The sequence below is a fragment of the Triticum aestivum genome, chromosome 1D (assembly GCF_018294505.1).
Source record: "Triticum aestivum cultivar Chinese Spring chromosome 1D, IWGSC CS RefSeq v2.1, whole genome shotgun sequence".
Lineage (NCBI taxonomy): Eukaryota > Viridiplantae > Streptophyta > Magnoliopsida > Poales > Poaceae > Triticum > Triticum aestivum.
This window is the reverse complement of record NC_057796.1, coordinates 367,296,818-367,311,713: the sequence shown is the minus strand read 5'-3', so window position 1 is coordinate 367,311,713 and position 14,896 is coordinate 367,296,818. Positions and strand designations below refer to the sequence as shown.

The 14,896-nt window shown below is 49.8% G+C and overlaps 1 protein-coding gene across 1 annotated transcript; it reads left to right on the top strand.

Moving 5' to 3' along the window:
* The first annotated feature begins 1,416 nt into the window (after positions 1-1,416).
* Positions 1,417-4,160, top strand: LOC123182125 (protein NRT1/ PTR FAMILY 5.10). Its single transcript, XM_044594592.1, has 3 exons — positions 1,417-1,625; positions 1,725-1,942; positions 2,797-4,160. Exons 1-3 carry the CDS (start codon positions 1,523-1,525, stop codon positions 4,063-4,065), a joined length of 1,590 nt encoding a protein of 529 aa, XP_044450527.1. The 5' UTR covers positions 1,417-1,522; the 3' UTR covers positions 4,066-4,160.
* The last annotated feature ends 10,736 nt before the right edge of the window (positions 4,161-14,896 follow it).

Below are 14,896 nucleotides of genomic sequence, written 5' to 3'. Positions count from 1 at the left end.
CAGGGCGACGAGGAGGGGATCGCCGGGTAGGATTATGCTATGCGATGCTACTTGGAGGACTTCAATCTACTCTCTTCTATATGCTGCAAGATGGAGATGGCCAGAAGCGTAGTCTTCGACAGGACTAGCTATCCCCCTTTTTATTCTGGCATTCTGCAGTTCGGTCCACTGATATGCCCCTTTACACATATACCCATGCATATGTAGTGTAGCTCCTTGCTTGCGAGTACTTTGGATGAGTACTCACGGTTGCTTCTCCCCCTCTTTTCCCCCTTTTCCTTTCTATCTGGTTGTCGCAATCAGATGTTGGGGTCCAGGAGCCAGACGCCACCGTCGACGACGACACCTACGACACTGGAGGTGCCTACTACTACGTGCAGGCCGCTGACGACGACCAGGAGTAGTTAGGAGGATCCCAGGCAGGAGGCCTGCGCCTCGTTCGATCTGTATCCCAGTTTGTGCTAGCCTTCTTAAGGCAAACTTGTTTAACTTATGTCTGTACTCAGATATTGTTGCTTCCGCTGACTCGTCTGTGATCGAGCACTTGTATTCGAGCCCTCGAGGCCCCTGGCTTGTATTATGATGCTTGTATGACTTATTTATGTTTTAGAGTTGTGTTGTGATATCTTCCCGTGAGTCCCTGATCTTGATCGTACACATTTGCGTGCATGATTAGTGTACGGTCAAATCGGGGGCGTCACAGGGGCGTGGTGGTGATTGATTGTCGGACTGAGCGAAGGCATGGGGATGGACAACGCCGATAGTGGCCACCATGCTAGATTGTTCCAGAGACTTCCTTTTTTAATTGCTCAAGGTTGTGGGAGATAAGGATGAACGAGGAAAGACCTTATCTGCATCTGCAAATGTGAAGAGAGATGCGGGTATCTTTTTGCAAAATTGCCATAGTTTGCTTTCTATCCGTCAGATATAGATCGGACGGTCTATATTGCAAGATGGCAGACACACCATCATCACCAATTCGGTTTTTTATAAGAATCCTATGAAAAAAGGACGCCGGTAAGTCCCGGACGTTTGGGATTTGACCTTGGCAAAACAAACATTTTTTTGTGGCGATTTATGTTTGCTGACCATAACAAATTTAGTTGACAAACATGGCATATTCGCCCTCAATTTATTTTTTGCCAGGAAATAGCCGTGCTCGTAAATGAAAAATGCCATCCTCGCGTCAACTAAAATTGCCATGGTAAAAATCCGAACATTTGGAATTTATCATTGTTTCTATACTTTTCCTACGAAAATCCTCCACAACGAACTAGGCCTAAATGAAATGAAAATCAGCGGGTTTCCGAAAAAAGAAATGAAAAGTAGCGTGCTGCCTTCCGCAAAAGCAAAAAAAAGAACAGTTCAAAAATGGGACTCCTCCGAACTGGAAAAAAAAAGCATCACGGTCACCACCTCCTCTCCACCGGTACAGGTACAAGAAGCCTCTTCAAGTCACCGTCTAATCAACGAGGAGCTCATCACACCCAGCTCACTCCCACTTCCCAGCCAGCCATCGAGCATGGCGCCGGAGTCGGGCTCCGGCTCCTCCGCCCCCCTCCTCCGCGCCGGATCCGGCCACCGCCGCGCCACCGGCGGCTGGAGGTCGGCCCTGTTCATAATCTGTAAGCCCGGCCACGATCCCTCACTCCATCGAGCTCGCTCCTAGCTTGTTTGCTCGATTCGATTTGCTAATTTGCGCCTTTTGGGGTTGGGAAATCCAGGGGTGGAGGTGGCGGAGCGGTTCGCGTACTACGGCATCTCCTCCAACCTCATCAGCTACCTGACCGGCCCGCTCGGGGAGCGCACGGCCGCCGCCGCCGCGGCCGTCAACGCGTGGTCGGGCGCCGCGTCGATGCTGCCGCTGCTCGGCGCCGCCGTCGCCGACTCGTGGCTCGGCCGGTACCGCACCATCGTCGCCTCCTCCGTGCTCTACATCACGGTCAGCCTGGCAACTCAGCCGTCTCTGAAATTACTTCCACCATTCTCAGTCTCAAGTATACTGTTCAGTTAATTTCTCTGTAGTCTCTAGGCACCATTAGATTGGATCATGGGAGTTCACTGATCTTTTTTGTGCTACATTATCAGTCCCATCTGCCACTTGCGTGCGACTTGAGATCGCACAAATCCCGCACAAATGGCGCAAAGAATTGTGTAGCATAGTATAGATTAGTGCTCACGCATAGGGATGTTTTGGATCCGGGGTAAGCAGAGACAGCAACTAGTGCTTGGCATGATAGCGATTTACAGTGAGTAAACATGATAGCCCAAGCAAACTCTGTTTCCTCCATCTTTCTATCATGCGTCACGTTTGTCTAGCTACTCTGCTTCTGATCTTTCTAACTCAGCAGAAACAGTGACAGTTTCACTTTTCCATCACCTGTTTTCCACATGTTTTTGTTCAGTGGAACGTATACGCACACGCCTGGTCAGTCATTTTCAGTGGTTTAGCGATCTCAAACTTGATGATCCCAATTTATTTATTTATTTTTTATGATCGGTGATAGGATATGACTGTGACGCCTGGTCTGAAAGGCGATATGGTACTCTTGATCATGCCTTTCTGGCCTCTGTTCCGCAAAAGAAGCAAACACCTGCTCCATCGGGTTGCTTGCCACAGCGATCCGTATCGATTTATTCAGTTTTCAGAAACTAAAAATTTGAATTCGCTATAGCCCGTCGTCAAGATAGCGCAACATTGATTCACAATTTTATTTATTTTTCAACTTGATTTGCACGGGAAAGAAAAATTCAAGAAACTCACAAATGCGAACTGACAATCTTGCACTTCTGCAGGGCCTGGGCATGCTGACGCTCTCGTCCATGTTCCCGTCGCCCAAGAGCCAGCACTGCAACGTCTCCGGCGACGGCCGGCGAGAATGCCCGCCTTCCTCCCTGCAGACGGCCTTCTTCTACGTCTCGCTCTACCTGGTGGCCATCGCGCAGAGCGGCCACAAGCCCTGCGTGCAGGCCTTCGGCGCCGACCAGTTCGACGTGACGGACCCCGGCGAGTCGTCGTCGCGAGGCTCCTTCTTCAACTGGTGGTACTTCGGGGTCTGCGGGAGCGCCACCGTGACCGTCGCCATCATGAGCTACGTCCAGGACAACGTCAGCTGGGGCCTTGGCTTCGGCGTGCCGTGCGTGATCATGCTGCTCGCGCTCCTCGTCTTCCTGCTCGGCACCAGGACGTACCGGTTCTACGACTCCGGTGGCGGCGAGGGCGACAGCGCGTTCTCGCGCGTCGGCAAGGCCATGAAGGCATGGCGCAAGAGGTCGCCAGAGGGTGACTGCGCAGAGGACGCCGTGCTCATGGAGGAGGTGCGGGGCCTGGCGAGGCTGTTCCCGATATGGGCGACGTGTCTGCTCTACGGCGTGGTGTTCGCGCAGCCGCCGACGCTGTTCACGAAGCAGGCGGCGACGCTCGACCGGAGGATCGGGTCGTCGTCGTTGGAGGTGCCGCCCGCGGCGGTCCAGTGCTTCTTGGGCGTCAGCGTCATCACGTGCATCGTGCTGTACGACCGCGTCCTGGTGCCCGTGGCGCGCAGGATCACCGGCGTGGCCTCGGGCATCACCATGCTCCAGCGGATCGGCACGGGCATGGCCCTCGCCCTCTCCGCGCTCGTGGCCGCCGCGCTGGTGGAGATGAGGCGGCTCGGCGCGGCCAGGGACGCCGGCGTGGTCGATCAGCCCGGCGAGGTGGTGCCCATGAGCCTGTGGTGGATCGTGCCGCAGTACGTGCTCCTGGGCGCGGCGGACGTGTTCGCCATGGTCGGCATGCAGGAGTTCTTCTACGACCAGATGCCCGTGGAGCTCAAGAGCCTCGGGCTCGCGCTCTACCTGAGCGTCCTCGGAGTCGGCAGCTTCATCAGCAGCTTCCTCATCTCGGTCATCGACGGGTTGACGAGGAGGGACGGCGGGACGAGCTGGTTCGCCGACAATCTCAACAGGGGCCATCTTGATTACTTCTACCTGCTCCTCGCTGCTCTCAGCGCGCTGGAGCTTCTTGCTTTCCTCTACTTCTCGGCGAATTACATTTACAAGAGAAAGCTTGTCAATGTTCACTGACCGAGACTAATACATCCGTCTATGTACTATGGATTTGTGGCCAGGTATACAGTACAATTGCAGTTAGCATCAGTAAAGTTATACGAGTACGCTGACGACCGACCCTCAGATTTTTTTTCTTTTTTTGAAAAGGATCATATCTTACTCGCTCTCATAAAAAATAAGTGTCACAATTTTGAAGCATGGTTAGTTTGAAGTGAGGTCGCAGGTAGTATTATAACCCGAGATACAAAACACCAACACAAATAAAAATTACATTGAGGTATATGGACAACCAAACGATCAGAGGCGCCGACATGCCGCTAGCGCCACTCCAATACCGGAGCCGGTCTAATCTTGTCCATCCACGCATGACACCCGTAAAAGGTTTTTGTGCATGTGCCTCTAAGGACTAGTGTTGCGGAGGTGCAGTCATCATCATTGAATCCTTCAATCGATCTGAAGAACCTGACGCCAAATCTTGCCGTTGCGTATGCACGGCGAGAAACCCTAACCTCGTCGTCCCGATGAGCTGGCAGGAATCTACGCGAAGCTTCGTCTAATCAGTCCCGATCTTGTCCATGCATGACACCCGGAAAAGTTTTCGTGCATGTGCCTCTAAGGACTAGTGTCGCGGAGGCGCAGTCGTCGCCATTGAATTCTTCAATCGATCTGAAGAACCCGACGCCAAATCTTGCCGTTGCGTATGCACGGCGAGAAACCCTAACCTCGCCGCCCCGATGAGCTGGCAGGAGTCTACGCCGAAGCTCCGTCTAATCAGTCCTGATGGAGGAGCTTAAGAAGGATCAAAACTCGGAAGACTAACTCGAAGAAAAAGCGTCGCCATCCGTCCGAACGACGTCCCTGCTTGTACTAAAATCCTACCTAACTGTTAGCTGGAGCAAAGGCATGATGATTCCCTTTCCTGTCACCGACCCCCAGAGCAGCAGACGGAGGGAAGGCAAATCCACAGTCTCGCCAACGAAGATTGAGGGGAGAAAAGCTTTCCCTAGTGACTTTGAGAGAGATTGCTCAGTCTTCCTCGGCCTTAAAGGCATCTCCAATAGCAGCCCTATAATAGGGTGGCCGCCCAAAAGAACCGTTTTTAGGGTACTTGGATGAGAAAACAGTGCTCCAACAGCTTGCCTATTCATATTCTTTTGTCCCATTTTGGAGCAGCCCAAAAAACAGCCCTTGGTGTTGCAAATTTTTAGCACGCGTGTGCCTATCGCAAATTCTAAATTGTTGAGCGCGGACGCCCAACCGCCACACTGGAACTTTCTCCTACCATACCACGTCGCGCCTCTACCCCGACCGTCGTCGGCTCGATTCCGGTTGCTAATGCACCACTTTCGTTCCTCCACCCATCCCTGACCTTGTCGCGACTCCAGCGCTCGACGCCGCCACTTCGAACGGTCGCGGTAACCCCGCCGGTGCCCCCATACGAGATTCACCGCCACACCGAATTTGGCCCAATTCCGGCTGCTCGCCGCCCGTAATGGTGGTCGCCGCCCCTTCGTCACTCATACTGGTGGTCGCTGCCCCTTCGTCACTCATAGACACGGACAAGTGCCCGTCAGATGGCTCCCATCGACCACCAAAGACCGAGTCGAGTCGTTGTGGTGCTTTGGTTGCATCAATGGTGCGGTGTCACTGTTTTTTGCCGCAAGCTCGACCTTCCCGGCGTCTACGAGGCCCTAACCTAGCTCCCTACTTGTGGTTTTATTTTGGTCACTTGACCTTGTTGGGGAACGTAGCGGAAATTCAAAATTTTCTACGCATCACCAAGATCAATCTATGGAGTAATCTAGCAACGAGGGGAAGGGGAGTGCATCTACATACCCTTGTAGATCGCGATGCGTAAGCGTTGCAAGAACGCGGATGAAGGAGTCGTACTCGTAGCGATTCAGATCGCGGTTGATTCCGATCTAAGCACCGAAGAACGGTGCCTCCGCGTTCAACACACGTGCAGCCCGGTGACGTCTCCCACGCCTTGATCCAGCAAGGAGAGAGGGAGAGGTTGGAGAAGACTCCGTCCAGCAGCAGCACGACGGCGTGGTGGTGGTGGAGGAGCGTGGCAATCCCGCAGGGCTTCGCCAAGCACCGCGGGAGAGGAGGAGGAAGAGGGGTAGGGCTGCGCCATGAGGGAGATGTGTTCTCATGTGTATGGCAGCCCCAAAACCTCAACTATTTATAGGGGGAGGGGAGGGGCTGCGCCCCCATCTAGGGTTCCCCCCAAAGGGGTGCGGCCAGCCCTAGATGGGGCTTGGGGGGGCGGCCAAGGAGGGAGAGAGGGGGGCGCCCCACTAGATGGGCCTTAGGCCCATCTGAGCCTAGGGTTTCCCCCTTCCCCCCCTTTCCTGCGCCCTGGGCCTCTTGTGGGGGGCGCACTAGCCCACCTGGGGCTGGTCCCCTCCCACACTTGGCCCACGCAGCCCTCTGGGGCCGGTGGCCCCACCTGGTGGACCCCCAGTACCCTCCCGGTGGTCCCGGTACATTAACGATAGCACCCGAAACTTTTCCGGTGACCAAAACAGGACTTCCCATATATAAATCTTTACCTCCGGACCATTCCGAAACTCCTCGTGATGTCCGGGATCTCATCCGGGACTCCGAACAACATTCGGTAACCACGTACATACTTTCCCTATAACCCTAGCGTCATCGAACCTTAAGTGTGTAGACCCTACGGGTCCGGGAACCATGCAGACATGACCGAGACGTTCTCCGGCCAATAACCAACAGCGGGATCTGGATACCCATGTTGGCTCCCACATGTTCCACGATGATCTCATCGGATGAACCACGATGTCGGGGATTCAATCAATCCCGTATACAATTCCCTTTGTCTACCGGTATGTTACTTGCCCGAGATTCGATCGTCGGTATCCCGATACCTTGTTCAATCTCGTTACCGGCAAATCTCTTTACTCGTTCCGTAACTCACATCATCCCGTGATCAACTCCTTGGTCACATTGTGCACATTATGATGATGTCCTACCGAGTGGGCCCAGAGATACCTCTCCGTTTACACGGAGTGACAAATCCCAGTCTCGATTCGTGCCAACCCAACAGACACTTTCGGAGATACCTGTAGTGCACCTTTATAGCCACCCAGTTACGTTGTGACGTTTGGTACACCCAAAGCATTCCTACGGTATCCGGGAGTTGCACAATCTCATGGTCTAAGGAAATGATACTTGACATTAGAAAAGCTCTGAGCAAACGAACTACACGATCTTGTGCTAGGCTTAGGATTGGGTCTTGTCCAGCACATCATTCTCCTAATGATGTGATCCCGTTATCAACGACATCCAATGTCCATGTTCAGGAAACCGTAACCATCTATTGCAACGAGCTAGTCAACTAGAGGCTTACTAGGGACATGGTGTTGTCTATGTATCCACACATGTATCTGAGTTTCCTATCAATACAATTCTAGCATGGACAATAAACGATTATCATGAACAAGGAAATATAACAATAACCAATTAATTATTGCCTCTAGGGCATATTTCCAACAGACCTTGCATTTCTATAACTTGTTGAACACACCTCATTGCATTACTTATTTCACTGTAGCAATTGTTTAGGCTCACCTTTATATTCCACATTGCCCAAACTTACTAATAATCAATTAAAATTTGTACCTTTTCAAACACCCCCCTCAAAGTCCATCTTGATACTTTTAGCAGGGCGAACCTCGATGCAATATATAGGATAGGAGTGGTGAAACCCTAGCGCCCAAGCTTGCTAACAAGATGTTAGCGAACCAAACACCTCGATGCAATCGATATCGACCCACTCAAACAAGATGTCAGCGAACCAAACGCCTTAGTTGGCGTCGGGAAAGTCCACCACCCCGACAATGCTGGAGCCAGGCCAGGAATGTGAAGTACACCCGGAGTGGTCATCCAACGCCATCACTTTGGAAGATCATGCTATCCTTGGGCACGCCGGCTATGAGAACCGCGAGATCTGGCCACCAGACGCAAAGGCACCTCTCTTCTTTTTCTTCTTCTTCTTGTTGTTGTTGACGGGAGCCCAGTCTTCGGCGAGAATATCTGCCAAGGTCATTGCGAGCTTGGCAGAGCACCTCCCTACTTCTAGATCTCCCTCCTCCAGCTCCTCCTCGGCGTTTCACTCCCCGTTTTTCCTGTGTTGTTAACTTGTTATGTCAGTATTTTCTCCTCCTCGCCATCTCCCTCTAAATATTCGTATTTTCAGGGGCTCCCCTCCTCCCTGCAGACATCCTCGTGTAGCTCGAGAGGTTGAAAGTATAAATATCAATGTTTACAAAAGCCTAAGCATGATATATTTGCATGGTTCATTTTACCCATAAATCTCAAAGTAGCTTCTCCGTACGTGGACAATATACTGGTCTAATATTAGTTGGTTCCGAGCAGTGTATGAACACAAGATTTGGATTCTAAACACCGTAAATTCGTAAAATGAATAAATTGCACGTGACATCCAAACCTAAAATATCTTCAATTGGAACCTTATAAAGTAAATTCATATTCTATCCAAATAAGATTGCAATTTAATTCAATGAAATGAACTCAATTCTTTTATTTTTTCTAAGATAATTCAGATTTGTTGGCGAAATAGTCAAATTCTCCAATTCCAACAACAAAAATTATATTAATAAAAGACTTTCTTGACCCCATGAAGCCCATGTAACACGAGATTCACCAGGCGCGCCATCTCGTCCCCACCGCTAGTCGCGATGCATTAGAGCACGACACCTCCTCAAAGGTCTTCAAGCCATCACATGTCAGCCAACCGCGCGCGTCCTCAGTCCTCACACACACACACACACACACACACACAGCGCCCCGGCCGCTAGCGATGGCGCCAGACCTCGAGCCGCTCCTCCCCCGCGCCGGCCACCGCCCCGTCACCGGCGGCTGGAGGTCGGCCCTGTTCATAATCTGTAAGCCTGCCGCGATCTCGCTCTCCTATCTTGGCTTGCTCGGCTCGATTCGCTAATCAGGGGTGGGCGCTAACATGTTCTCCGCGGCGACTCAAGGGGTGGAGGTGGCGGAGCGGTTCGCGTACCACGGCATCTCGGCCAACCTCATCAGCTACCTCACCGGTCCGCTCGGGGAGAGCACGGCGGCGGCGGCGGCGGCCGTCAACGCGTGGTCGGGCGCCGCGTCCATGCTGCCGCTGCTCGGCGCTGCCGTGGCCGACTCGTGGCTGGGGCGGTACCGCACCATCGTCGCCTCCTCCGTGCTCTACATCACGGTCAGCTAACTCAGCACAACACCTCTGATTCGTTCGTCGATGTCGAACACAGCTTTTTCCTCTTGTTCAATCAACTTTTCTGTGGTTCTTTCGTACGATTAGATTTTTTTTCTTCTTTCGTACGGTTAGATTTTTCTTTCGTACTTAAAGGCATTCGCTGAGCAGTCCGCCAACACGCTACTGATCAGGAAGCTTGGAGTACTATCGATCCAACTTTCGGTCAAGTCAATTGTGCAAGCATGCTTAGCACAAATATGAGCAGGACCGTTAGCTGATCTTACAATATGACGAACATCAAAAAAATTGAAACTATCATAGAGCTCTTCAATTTCTAACAAGATAGGGGCCACGACTGAGCAAGAGTCATGGCAAGTGGTTCAGAGGTTGGCGACCTCCGAGCAGTCCGTCTCCACGATGACGTTTAAAAACCCCTCAAGCTTGCGACGTCACGCACTGCCATCGCCTCTACAATGAAGGGATCCGTGACTCCGGGGTATGGCTTGCTCCACGCCCCCAGAAATGAGTTGGAGTACCGGGCGACACCCCCAGCTCCTCCTTTGCCATCTTCTCTTTTGATTGCCGTATCAGTGTTGATTGTAGTAAAACCTGGGGGGAGGGGGGCCACCCATGTCCAGGCATGACTAGTGCAAGTTGCCGCAGCATCTCAAGGAGAGACAGCGCCTCCCTGGTACGTCGTACCGAACTCGCCGGATCCAGCTGATCCTCGCCATGAGTCAATCTATTTCGCGAGTGCCAAATCGATCACATGACCAAAACTACCACTGCTCGGTCCCTGGAAGTAAATCGATCATCACATATAATGTCCTCGGGCCATGTTGCAGGATGGAGCCGTGGGAGCCTGAAATCGAACAACTGTTCTGCCTCTTCCCAGAACTGCTTCGCATGAGAACACTTCAAAAGTGCATGTTCGAGGTCCTCCTGTTCAGCCAAGCAAATCTTGCAAAGATTTCGTACGGTTAGATCGAACGATAGGAGTTTACTGGTTCAAGAAATCTCGCACGAGTGGCGCATGGAGCCGTATAGCACCAGGTTTTGTTTTATCAGTTTAGACGCAACTGGTTGAGAATATTATCGTTGACAGGGATGCTTCATCGTTTTGATCCGGTGGAAGCGGAGACACCACACACGTAGAACCACAGAAAATCATCACCTAAACCAGTCTTCGAAGAAAGAATACTGAGCTGAACCATGAAACTTATTTTCTGAGACCGTAGTGCTACTTTTTTCTTGAAACACATGATCATCGCCGGAGCTTTCCATGTCAAATTTAATCTTTAGCGCTTTAGCTCACCCATAGCCGCAAAAATATATTTATTGCGTCCTTTCCAATGAAGCAGTAGCGCGTAAAACTTCTTCTAAGGTGCACCCCCATGTTGCATAGCGTCCTAGTCTAATCAAGCGTTCCAAACTCCACGAGTGTGTTTGGTTGCCCACCCATGTACTACTTCCGTGCTGAATTGCTTGTCGTGGAAATGAATATATCTAGACATATTTTTAGTTTTAGATATCATTTCTATCCATCTACGACAAATAATTTGGAACGGAGGGAGTACTAGGTAGTACGGCCTGCATCTTATCTGGGATTTTGCTTCCATGGTGGAGCAGGGTACCTGTGTTCCTGCATCATTTTCGAGCCTTTTCATCCGTGCCTCGCTTCTGCCTAATTGGGCTGAAACACGGCTCGGGTCTGTTCTGCACTTTATTTGGTACCTTGCATTACATCACTGGTTAATTTTTGTGTCTGCTGTATGGTCACCTGCATCTACACTTTCAGAGTAAGCAAATGCAAAGCACAATTGTTTGATTGTGTGAAATGTAATGAGATGTTCACTCACCCCTTTTAAATATGGTGACCTTATCACCCCTATGCATCACACTAACATGCACTTCAGGAGGACATCACATCATATTAACACCAACATGCACACTAAGAACACACAACACCACTAACACGAATAGGCACACTGTTAACACATCATATTAACATTTAATAGTACTAACATTAATTAACACGATGAAGTTTAATACGGTAGGGGCATCCCATGCCTTTGCACGGGTATTGTTCCTGATTCAAATATGGATAGTTTGCAACAAAAGCAATACATTGCTATGATCAGTGCACCGATCAAAGCAGCACATTGCTATAATCAGTGCACTGATCACTGACTGGTCATAGCAATGTGCATAGCTACATTGTGCACTGGTCATAACAATGTGCATTTCTATATTGTGCATTCATCAAAGGAACGTTGAGCCATGTTGTTTTGATGAGTGCACTCATCAAAGCAATGTCCAGTCCATTGCTTTGGTTAGTGCACTCGCTAGGCATGCACACATACTATGGTCCTAGCAATCCTAACAATCAGTCTACACATCAATGCACAGTGTAGGTAATTCTAGCAATCAGTGTAGACATGCACACGTAGTATGATCCTAGCAATCAGTCTAGACATGCACGTTGGTAGCAATGTGCAATCGAATCTGCACAATCTTCTTGAATCAGTTCACACTTAATTTAGACATGCATGTTGCTTCCAATGCACAATTGAATCTACACAATCTAATCAATCTGGAGTAATAACCGCCTAAAAAACTAACCGCTAAAATAAAATCAATTATGCACAACTGAATGTACTTGATTGTTGGCCGGAGGTGGAGCGGGAGTGGATGGTGCTGGAGCAAACCCCACGAGGTCGGCAGCATCCATGCCCCTGCCGCGGCTGGTGTTTCAGTAACTTCATCCAAACTCTCCGCCTTGCCGCGACCGACATCCCCACCGCAGCAGCCGAAGTACCGGTCGTCGCTGTCGAGGTGTACACACGGACCACTGAAAGATCGTGGATGTCGCCTAGAGGGGGGGGTGGATAGGCGCTTTTTTAAAAAGATTACGGTTTAGACTTGAACAAATGCAGAATAAACCTAGCGGTTAATTTGTCAAGCACAAAACCTACAACAACTAGGCTCACCTATGTGCACCAACAACTTATGCTAAGCAAGATAAACTACTAGGTGATAGCAAGATATATGACAAGAAACAATATGGCTATCACAAAGTAAAGTGCATAAGTAAAGAGTTCGGGTAAGAGATAACCGAGGCACACGGAGACGACGATGTATCCCGAAGTTCACACCCTTGCAGATGCTAATCTCCATTTGGAGCGGTGTGGAGGCACAACGCTCCCCAAGAAGCCACTAGGGCCACCGTAATCTCCTCACGCCCTCGCACAATGCAAGATGCCGTGATTCCACTAAGGGACCCTTGAGGGCGGTCACCGAACCCGTACAAATGGCAACCCTTGGGGGCGGTCACCGAACCCGTACACTTTGGCAACCCTTGGAGGCGGTCACCGGTACCCGTCAAATAGCTCGGGGCGATCTCCACAACCTAATTAGAGGCCCCGACGCTTGCCCGGAGCTTTACACCACAATGATTGAGCTCCGAACACCACCAACCATCTAGGGCGCCCAAGCACCCAAGAGGAATAAGCTCAAGGGTACCAAGCACCTAAGAGTAATAAACTTCTCAACTTGTAACTTCCACATATCACCGTGGAGAACTCAAACCGATGCACAAATGCAATGGCAAGGGCACACATAGTGCCCAAGTCCTTCTCTCTTAAATCCCACCAAAGCAACTAATGCTAGGGAGAAAAGTGAGAGGAGGAACAAGAAGGAGAACACCAAGAACTCCAAGATCTAGATCCAAGGGGTTCCCCTCACATAGAGGAGAAATTGATTGGTGGAAGTGTGGATCTAGATCTCCTCACTCTTTTCCCTCAAAAACTAGTAAGAATCCATGGAGGGATTGAGAGTTAGCAAGCTCAAAGAAGGTCAACAATGGGGGCAAAAACGAGCTCAAGAGATTGGGAACCATTGGGGAAGAAGACCCCCTTAAATAGGTCCCCACGAATCTGTCCGTTATGTGCAGAATAACATAGGAGCGGTACAACCGCTATGAGCACCGGTACAACCGGTAACAGGCAATAAGCGGTACAACCGGTCCACAACCGCACCACAACAGAAACTAATCCGGTGGTAGAGCGGTACATGACTGGTACAACCTTCGGACCAATTCTGGAGCGGTACAACCGCTCCAAACACCGGTTGTACCGGTCAACCGGTACAACCTCTCTATGTAAAACAGGTAATATCAAAACAGCCACAACTTTCACAAACGAGCTCCGAATTTGACGAAATCAAGTTTGTTGGAAAGCTAAAGATAAGAGCAAACACAATCTTGATATAAATATCAAGAAACAGCAATTGAGAAAATACCCAAAATAAAATGGTGAGAACCCTTTCTCAATTAAGACCGGTAAAACCTCCAACACCGAAAACGCAATAGAAGAAGCATGTGAACTTCGTTTTCGATGAACTCAAGCTTGTCAAGAAGATGACCATAAGCTCCAAATCTCATAAGGAGAAAACCAAACAAGAACCAAGAAAGATGATGCAAGGATGCAATGGTTTGAGCTCTCTACGAATGATACGATCAAGCTACGCATCGAGAGCCCCCCTTGATAGTACGGCAATCGATCCTATAACCCGGTCTCCCAACTACCACCATGAGACCGGTAAAATAGAAAACCTATCAAGGGCAAACCTTTGCCTTGCACATGGTCCTCTTGAGCTAGATGATGACGATCTTGACCCCCTCAAGTTGGACCACCTTTCTTGATTGCGTTGGCTCGATGAAGACTAGTTGATTGCTCCCCCATGCTCCACTATGGGTGAGCCACTCTTCCGCACATCTTCACAAGTCCATTGTCACCACTATGGACGGCAGGCTTCAAGCACTTGATCTCTTCGTGATGCTCCACTTGAACTTGCACACGGCAATCTTGATGACGATCACCATTTGATGTCATCCTCTCCATGGGTTGTATGATGTCTTCCTCTTGACACAAGCCCATGGACACATACCTAACCCTACATAGAACTCTCACATAGACCATGGGTTAGTACACAAAGCGTAATGGACAATGCTTACCATACCATGGGATCACTTGATCCCTCTTGGTACATCTTCTACGCTTTGTGGGTTGATCAACTTGATTCACTCCTGACGTAGTCTTGATCAACCTTGAATCTTTCCAGCTCTCCTTCATTTGGATGATGTCTTGAAGATAAACATGAATGATCACACAATCTTCTTCTTCAAGACATGTTTGCAATAAGATCAACACTCACATGACCAATCTTTGGATAATTCCTTAATAGCACCTTGGTCAACTCATAAACTCCTTGAAACCAACACATGGAATTCAAGAAATGCCTATGGACAAATCCTTCAAATATAACTCAATGCAACCATTAGTCCATAGAGAATGTCATCAATTATCAAAACCACACATGAGGGCACCGCATGTTCTTTCAATCTCCCCCATTTTGGTAATTGATGACAATCACTTTCAAGAGAGTTTATATAAGGAATTATGCATCACCATGCAATGCACAACCAATAATGCATGCGTATGAGATACAAATGCTTAGGAACAAAACCAAAGCAAGAAGAAGAAGAAATAACTCTCTAAACTTCTCCACAAAACTCTCTGAAATTTCCCCCCCATTGGCATCGAT

What these genes read in the sequence shown, in the direction of transcription:
- LOC123182125 (XM_044594592.1), top strand. Translation starts at nt 1,523, where the DNA reads ATGGCGCCGGAGTCGGGCTCCGGCTCCTCCGCCCCCCTCCTCCGCGCC. An exon ending in GTCGGCCCTGTTCATAATCT is followed by an intron (nt 1,626 to 1,724) that starts GTAAGCCCGGCC and finishes TGGGAAATCCAG; the next exon opens with GGGTGGAGGTGGCGGAGCGG. An exon ending in CCTCCGTGCTCTACATCACG is followed by an intron (nt 1,943 to 2,796) that starts GTCAGCCTGGCA and finishes GCACTTCTGCAG; the next exon opens with GGCCTGGGCATGCTGACGCT.